The sequence below is a fragment of the Oryctolagus cuniculus genome, chromosome 14 (assembly GCF_051225735.1).
Source record: "Oryctolagus cuniculus isolate XC-2025 breed Fujian yellow rabbit chromosome 14, ASM5122573v1, whole genome shotgun sequence".
Classification (NCBI taxonomy): Eukaryota; Metazoa; Chordata; class Mammalia; order Lagomorpha; family Leporidae; genus Oryctolagus; species Oryctolagus cuniculus.
This window is the reverse complement of record NC_142880.1, coordinates 82,188,955-82,197,821: the sequence shown is the minus strand read 5'-3', so window position 1 is coordinate 82,197,821 and position 8,867 is coordinate 82,188,955. Positions and strand designations below refer to the sequence as shown.

General features: G+C 42.6%; 1 protein-coding gene across 2 annotated transcripts in view; it reads right to left on the bottom strand.

Annotated features, from left to right (window-relative positions):
* Nucleotides 1-1,228: 1,228 nt before the first annotated feature.
* The window catches only part of ZSWIM6 (zinc finger SWIM-type containing 6), a 220,461-nt gene continuing 212,822 nt past the window's right edge, over nt 1,229-8,867 (bottom strand). For both annotated transcript variants that reach the window (XM_070056741.2, XM_089313220.1), the window contains 4 exons: nt 8,685-8,842; nt 7,884-8,047; nt 5,677-5,758; nt 1,229-3,962 (listed from right to left, as the gene is read on the bottom strand). In XM_070056741.2, the coding sequence (XP_069912842.2) occupies nt 3,100-3,962; nt 5,677-5,758; nt 7,884-8,047; nt 8,685-8,842 (1,267 nt within the window). In that variant the 3' untranslated portion in view covers nt 1,229-3,099. The remainder of the gene's footprint in view (nt 3,963-5,676; nt 5,759-7,883; nt 8,048-8,684; nt 8,843-8,867) is intronic.

The following is an 8,867-nucleotide window of genomic DNA, read 5'->3' as shown; positions in this document are numbered from 1 at the left end:
CTTGGTCTCCGACTCTATTTTATAAAGACCCATGGTAATCCCAAAAGCTCTGCAAAGATACTGAATGAGCCCTGACTACGTCCACCAGAGATCTTAAAATCTTGGCTACCAGAAGCCACTTCATCCTTTGATGCCACTTCTTTCTAGCAGTCTGTGTCACCGTGAAGTGTGCCACTGTTTTATGAATTTGTATTTGCCCTTAAGCTCTATCAACTTATACAAAAGCAAGTTGCAAAAAAGAACAAACTCATACTACTTCATAATTTTTATTTACTTGTCATTAATGGAATTTTAAACGTCACCTTAAACTCATTTATCTTAACTTTCACCAGTGGCTCAACTTCTTGATATCTGGAACCTACAATTAAGAATGGGTCCCAAAGACAAATTTTTAAAATATTTCAGGAGAATAAGTATTCCGCAAACTACAGCTTTAGGAAAGCATCTGTCAATCTCGTTTCTGGGTCTGTATCCACAAGAATTGAAAGCAGGGTCTCAAAGAGGTATTTCCAAACCTGTGTTTGCAGTAGCATTACTCATAACAGCCAAGAAATTCAGCTAGTCACACCAAGGTGCATACTGTATGATTTCACTTATGGGAGATATCACAGAAGTAGAAAGTGGAGTAGCAGTTAGGGGTCGGCGGGAGGGGCGAAAGGACACCTATTTAACTGTAGCTTAGTTCTCCAAGATGAGAAGGTTCTATATTACAACAGTACATAAACATACTCAACACTGTTCCACTCTACAGATGGTAAATTTTGTGATTTTTTGATGCATACACACACACATACACGCACAATCATTCTGCATATAATTTTCGGTGGAGATGGAGTGGCACAGATACTTATACTGTGCATGTAGCATTTACTCCTTGTGATGTGATTTCCTTTTACACCACACATAAAACAATACCTCACAAACTCAGCATTCATGAACTAATCGAGTACATCCTAAATTAGGGAGGAATGACCAATGTACAGACTAACTTAGCTCTTCCGCCTTCTGATTTATCTTTGCAATGATCAGATTTATGCCTGTCTTCTCCAGTAAGCCGAGAGTAAGCTTCAGGGTCTGGTTTTGGTCACCATTGTCTATCTGGAGCCTACTACAGCGCCTGCAAATTAGTACATCAATATTTACCAAATGAGGGAGCACAGTTAAACTCTAAGACATACTAATCACCAAGTGTAAGTGTAGTAAGAGGTATACCATAAAGGAGGCAGAATCAACTTTCAAAAAACTAATTTTAATCAAAACAAAAATTGTTGATCATTAACAAGTTTATAAAACAGTGATTTAGTTACATAAATAAATTGATATCAGTGTATCAAATCTTAATTACTTTCAACTTCATGAGCATGTTTACATGGGTGATGAAGTACAACCTTTTTTTTTTCTTTTTACCTATTATAATAAATAAAATGGAACGCATGAAATAGTTTTTCTAAACAAAAATACCTACAAACATACCTCTAGCATGTTCTCTAATGAAGGGAACAAGAGACACTGGACAACTTTTGCACCAAAACATAAAAATTGCTTTAAAAAGCACAAGGTTACAGAACCATCAGCTAAAGTAAAGACACTATACTGTAACCAAAGTTGGTATTTAATAATATAATGAACAGTTTGGTAGTTAGATCTCCAGTTTGGTTATTTTAAAGCATTAAGACAAGGCAAGATAGAAGGCTGCTTTTGTTTTGAGTAATTCTAGAGAAAATAAAATATATTTAAAAAAAAGGGAAAGAAAACTGAAAAGTAGAACAGTCATACCTACACAACTTTCTGTCCTGCACAAAGTCAAAATACCTATGCAGAATAGATATATAATATATATAATGTTATTTGTGCACAAAGGTTAGCTTATTATTAGCTCACTGCAAAGGCGTAATGTATCATATGTCAATTGTTTTGGAAAACATTTTGCGTTCTGTGTCAAAGGATATTTCTTCTTAAGTTTCCTAGGCTAGGAGGCACGAACCCCAGTTCCGGCATACTGCGTATTCTTAATGCTAAGGCTTGCTGCTCTGGCTCTGTATTTTGTTGTTCCTCTTTATTCTAGTGCCTGTTATAAGCATGTGTGGTGTAGTGGTTGTTGGTGTTGTGTGTGTCTGTGTGTATACATATATATGTATACATAAGTTGTATAAATATATATACATATATAGTTTCTCCCAATAGATCTCAGTCCAACCATGCAATCCAAAAGGTGGCTCTGCATAGATGCCCGGCATGAAGTTCACCACCTGAGCCAACCCTGAAGCAAGGCGCACTTTTAGTCCTTCTGATAGGTTTTCTCTCAGTTTTTTTGTTTTTGTTTAAAACCAAGCTACTGCAGCTTCAAGTATTTTGCATTACATAGAATATTTTTTATAAATTAGTTAATGTTATATTTTCAATATTCAGACATATACTATAATATATATACAGTACAATAAATGCTCTCATTCTTTTTTTTAATTTTTTTTTGGATAAATCCCTGAGAATGTATGTTGACAGTCGCTAAGTTTCCACATGCACAAGCATCGTGTGCCATGCTTCTGGACGAACAGCACTGCAAAGCCACGTGGGTCAGCCTTTTCACTATTAGTATTTCATTTTGTTGGTTTGTTTAAATATGCTGAAAATGTAAAGATGAGTTACAAAGGAGTAAAGCTGAATCCATTCGAGGTACTTATCACAGGATGGAGGTGTTTTGTTTGGTTTTTAAAGCCATTTCAATTGGTTTTTTTTTTTTTTTTTGAGGCTGTGAACGTATACAGAAAACAGGAGAGCTATGTGGACTTTTGCCACTTGACAACATATACTCAGTGTAAACCAAACCTTTTTAACCTCTCTCTCATACAAAACTGAAAATAAAAAAAGAACGAAAGAAAGAAGAGAAATTTTAAAAAGAAAAAGAAAAAGGGAAAAAGATTTTAAAAACACGCAAACTTTCACAACATGACAATTTAGTCTGCAAACACAATAGAACTATACACATATAATACCGGTGTGGCTCTGTTCTTTTAAGTTAAAAAGGGTACAAAGGCAGGCTCAAGTAAAAACAAACCATCCCTCCCTTCCCACCCCCCGCCCCCATTCATACAAGTTCCATCAACCAAACCTCTCCCGAACCAACATCATCAGTTTCTTTTTGCCTTTGTAGATTTGCTTCAGGTTGTCAATAAACTGTGTAAACTGAATGTGTCCATCATGCGCCATTAGGAAGGTCTCTCGGGCCTTGCTGAGGAATTCGATGAACTCACTGTAGTGCCGAGGACTGATGTGTGTGAGTCGCGAGTGCGTCGTGTTGATGTAGGCCCCGATCGTGGCATCCAAGAGCTGCCTCAAGGGGGCTTTGTCCAGCGACATGAGCTTACCAGAGTTCCTCCTTCCGTGCAGCCCCACCACGCCGGGAGTGGTCAGCGTGCACCTGCGCAAAATGTCTGACAGTACCGTTGCACACTTGACACTTTTGACCACCAGAGGTATTATAGCTGCAAGCTCATTTTTACCAAGGGAGTGGCTAAGCGCACAGGCCCACAAAACATCATTAATGGCAGGGTGCGTGTCCTGATTGTAGCTCAGGTTGAGATGGGTCATGGCCAGGGTGGCCAGCTTATAGGCCCTCATGGGGTACCCGCGGTGCTCCATGTACCGTGCTATGGTGAAGAGCTGTGTGTAGCTCATGCCGGTTGTAGCAGCGTCAAGAACAATTTGGTAAGCCGTCTCAAAAGCTATGTGATCCTTCTCACAAAGGGTTAGCGCAGAGAGGGCACAGTTCTGAGGGTCCTTCATGGCACACTGCAACGCGAGGGTCCGGGCACTGCTGGCCAGCTTTTCCTGCTGGTGGCAGTCCAGGTGGAGGCGGACAATGGTGCTGTTGGACATCACCGTCGTCGCAACTATACTTGTGGCCTCGGTGGGAGTAAACAGTGTAAACCAGCTCTGCATGATGCTGTCCAGGGCATAAACACCTGCAAGGAACACAACCAAGTCTGTCACCGACACGGAGGCTGGCCAGAGGTCTCGCCTGATTCCTACTTTTCTATCAATGCTTACATTGTTAACCAACACAGCACACCAGCTAGGCCTGTAAGGTAACGTGCCTGGGGGCCACCTTGGAGAAGAAGGTTATTTCGGACTGCTAGTAAGTGAGATGCCTGAAAGGAACATGAACTTCCTCTAATAAAGAAGGAATCCCCTTGGTAGCTGGTATTTGTACTGTGCTGTTTGCCATTCAGACAGTGGCTCCTTGCTAATGGTGTCTAGTTCACTGGGACCTCCTGTCGGTTAGCCAGCACAGAATTTGAGGCAGCAAAAGTGCAACCCTCACCAGACAGGAACTTTACACGGTGTGCAAATCTAAAGTACACACACGCCAACAATTCTAGACACAGGAAAATGCGATCCATAATCAAGAGAAAAGAAAGTCAACACAAGCAGACCACAGATGTTGGAAATGGCTCAGGTCTTGCAAACGACCATTTTAAGTACACAGACCCAAATATGCCTCACCTGAAGGTAAGCAATCTGAAGAAAGGTGCTGTGCCTGTCCTGGTGCAAGGAGACAGGAACTGCACGGCAGAGCCTGAACTGCAATCATATCCTATTTCTTCACTAAAACATGACTTCGATAACCTAAACACAATTTTTATATTACAACCAAGTCCCTGTTTTCTAAGGTAACAAAACATCACAAAAAAGACAAGAAAATGATTTTACAGTGTCTGCTGTATTTATTTTTAAAAAATCTTTAAAAAGATTTATTTTATTTATTTGAAAGGCAAAGCTAGAGAGAGAGAGAGAGAGAGAGAGAGAGAGAGGGAGAGAGAGAGAGAGATCTTTCATCTGCTAGTTCACTTCCCAAAAGGCCACAATGGCCAGACCTAGGCCAGATCAAAGCCAGGAGCCAAGAGCTTCACCCAAGTCTCCCATGTGTGTTCAGACGCCCCAACACGTGGGCCATTCTCCACTGCTTTCCCACGTGCATTAGCAAGGAGCTGACTGGAAGCAGAACAGCTGGAACTCGAACCCGTGCCCTTTCGGGAAGCCAGTGTGCTGCAGACGGCGGCTTTACCAGCTACGCCATAGCCCTGGCGCTGGGCCCTGTGTCAGTACCTAGACACTGAGCTGGCAGTGTCTTCTCAGCAAGAGGTGTATGTCCTTTTCTGGTGCAAATAGGAAGAAAAGACCGAACGTTCACTGAGCGTTTGCTGGAAACTGCGTTACGTTGGGCTGGGAATCTCACCAGCAGTGTGGTTTTCTCTGGTCCTCATCTACTGGTGAGGAGGGGGAAGAGCTGGCTGAAGAGCCTCCCACTACCATTTCCCACGTATCTCAGAGCTCGCCCAGTCCACATCCCGTGGAAATCCTCCTTCTCTGCTGGACCCAGTGAGAAGTGTATACCCTCACAAGACGATGGAAACTCAATGCAACCAGGGACCTTCACAAGAGCTGCCTAAAACACATTCTTACGGACAACCTATTTTAAGTAAGAGGTTGGAGCTCCACAAAAGGTGATAGCTTAGAAGATGAAAAATCCAACTGCGTGTTTGCAGCTAAGGGAGTAAGGGAAGGAAGCCGGGCCTAGAAGGGCAGAAAGCTTGCAAAAGTCCCGGTAAAAGTGAAAATGGCCTCCTATCTGCAAATGACGTTACATCCCACCATCAAGTACCAGAGCTGACTCACCGACTTCAGTAGCACACGTGACCAGCCACCTCACCATCTCCCGCCGTCGCCAATTTAAGGTAGACAGTGTCATCCGCATAACCTATAAAGACAAGATAACGAAATGATTTGGTAGATTACCCTAGTCAATGGGAAAGGAAACCAATTCATTCCATGGTATGAACTACGAGGCATACTCTCTACGAGTAAAGATCTTTCTAGGAATTTGGCTTTGTCTGTGGCTCCCCAGCTGGCCTGTCCAGTCTTGCTGAGCCCACTGACCAGGCGTGGCATCCTGGGCAGGTCACTCTCTCTTCCCACCCACAGCATCAGGAGCTGAGCTAGCACATGAAACACAGTCCAAGCCTTCACCTCCTCAGCTTCAACATTCCACAGCGTGCTTTCTGATACTCCTTGTGAATCGTCCTAACCAGGGACTCTTAGTGAACAAAGAAGCACTTTAAAAAAAAAACCATTATAGGGGGCTGGCCCTGTGGCACAGTGGGTTAACGCCCTGGCCTGAAGCGCTGGCATCCCATATGGGCGCCCGTTCTAGTCCTGACGGTTCCACTTCCGATCCAGCTCTCTTCTATGGCCTGGGAAAGCAGTGGAGGATGGCTCAAGTCCTTGGGCCCCTGCACCTGCATGGGAGCCTGGAAGAAGCTCCTGGCTCCCGGCTTCGGATCGGCGCAGCTCTCGCTGTTGTGGCCAACTGGGGAGTGAACCAGTGGATGGAAGGGCGACCTCTCTCTCTCTGCCTCACCTTCTCTCAATGTGTAACCCTGCCTTTCAAATAAATAAATAAATATTAAGAAAACACCATTTTAGGCATTTCTTCAATCTCAGGCTGCTCTTTTTCTGGTGACTACAAAGATAACCCCCAGTCTATGCAAAGAAATCATCATTAGTATCATCAGTAATCTGATTTTTCCACTTTTTAAAAAATAACTATTTATTTTCATTTAATTTGAGAGACAGAGAGAAAAAGGTCCATCCATCCACTGGTTCATTCCCCAAATGCCTGCAACAGCCAGAGCTGGGCTAGACTGAAGCCAGGAGCCAGGAACTCAATGCAGGTCCCCCCATGCACGGCAAGGACTCACCTGCTGCCTCCCCCAGGGAGTGCTTCAGTAACAAGCGGGATCAGCAGTGGGGGAGGAGCTGGGTTTCACACCAGACCCTCCAACGTGGGCACTACTCTTACACTACTCCCGCCCCTTCCTTCATTCTTTAAGATACAGAACATCTAGGGGCCCTGTGGCATTCCTTCTTAGGTTTGAGAAAGAAAGCAGGGAGTAAGCTCTCACTAATTTGTCATTTACCAAGGGCTCTGAATAACCAGGAAGCTTATATTAACGGTTCTATCTTCATCTACCTTTAAGATGAAGCAAATGATAACAACAAAAATGTCAAGTAAAACTGATTTATTTTTAAGACAGAACTTTCAAACTGTCAGTGTATAGCTTCAAATCAATTTCCTATAACCTCTGTTTGTACATTACTCTCTCGTCACAGTGGTATGCGTATTTTCCTGTGATCCAATTCTTTAAACTTGACTAATCACTGTTAAGGAGAATCTGTAGCTTACATCAGATTAATCATCTAATCAGGGCATTCTTTTTATTTTAATGGAGAAAATAAAAAGCAAATGTTAATAGAGAGTCTGTGAGAAAAGTAAAAACAAACTTCAGATTATGGTTTATATAGCAATCTGTTAAAAAAAAAAGACAAAAACAAAACTATAAGGCAGCAAACATCTACCTGCATGATTAACTCATAATGTCCCTACAACACGCTGCTGAAACGTGAAGCTACACCCAGGCCTAATCACCCTCTTCTCCCTAGTTTTCTGAATGTTATAATAAAAAGGAGCTAGGATTTCCAAATGTAAACATCAGTATCTGTCTCTTACTAGCAATAATTATTCTCTATTCATGCCAGGGAGAAACACGACGTGAAGGCCTGCAATTCAGAAATGATTTTTTAATTGAAAGACACAAATAAGGCTTTTAAATGTACAGCCCCTGTACCTCAGACCGCAGCCTGGTTCAGCTGGGAGTGACCAGAGCTCTGAAACGCAGAATTCACTGCCTTCTGAAGGCCAACAATTTGCACTCCAGAGTCATTTATCTGCACTTAAAAACTCAAGCAAACAAACAAAAACAACCTTAAGAGGTGCCTTTATTTAGCAGTCCTTGGTTCCCCAGGAAAGACCACCAGTCATGTACCTGCAGACCCAGCTCCAGAGACACTTTCAAAAGAGTGATGTCTGGCAAACTGTCCATGAGAGTTGCTATTTTAAATGCGTCTTGGGCAAGCTTGAAGATGTGTGATGAGGAGTGAATGTTTTTCTGGATGGATTCTAATACTGTTTCCAGCCTCCGAACATCGCCTGTAATGAACAAGGGAAAACCAAACCAAACCAAATCAAATGAAAGCAAAGCAAAATAAACCAAAGAAAGTACAACCACACACAGACACACACATACACACATATACTCACACATAGCAAAAAAATTATAAAGCACAAGTTAATTTACCTGACATGTTCGCAAATGGCAGATGATACAGCTGAGTATCCTGTACTTACTGCAATGTGTATGAATCTGACCTTCACAGAGTCACCGGGACCTACCCCAAATGACTAAAATTACACACAAACCAGAACCAACACAATACAGCACACAGCTCTCCTAGTTCCTGATTACGTGTTGTTGGAGATCAGTTAAGAGACCAAGAGAAAAAAAAGTAACTGAATGTTTTCATCTGCTTCTGAATCTCATTCGTTGACATTTTCTTGGCATGATAGCAAACCTGAACTCTGCCAGCAACAAGCTTCGTAACACATTAAGTGAGGAAAATGCCAGGCTTCATTGTGCCTCATAAGCTAGTATTTCTGGAAAAGGATTCCTTACAACCTATCTGATATTAATATCACTGCTGAGAACCTGGTAGGAAACACCGCTCTTGGAGGCGGGCGGGGGTGGGAACTAAGGAAGCGGTTGTAAGGCCTGGGGACAACACAGTACCTTTGGCTGCAGTTAACATGGTGGATGCCAGTTCACACTGCTGGGATTCAATGTGGCTTAGAGTGAACCAACGAGGGTATCGGTTGGGAACAACTGATGCAATGTGGTGTGGGCGGGTGAGGTCTCCCGTTGGAGCAGTAGATTCCAATACTAGTAACCTATAAAGAGATGACAGAGAACCTC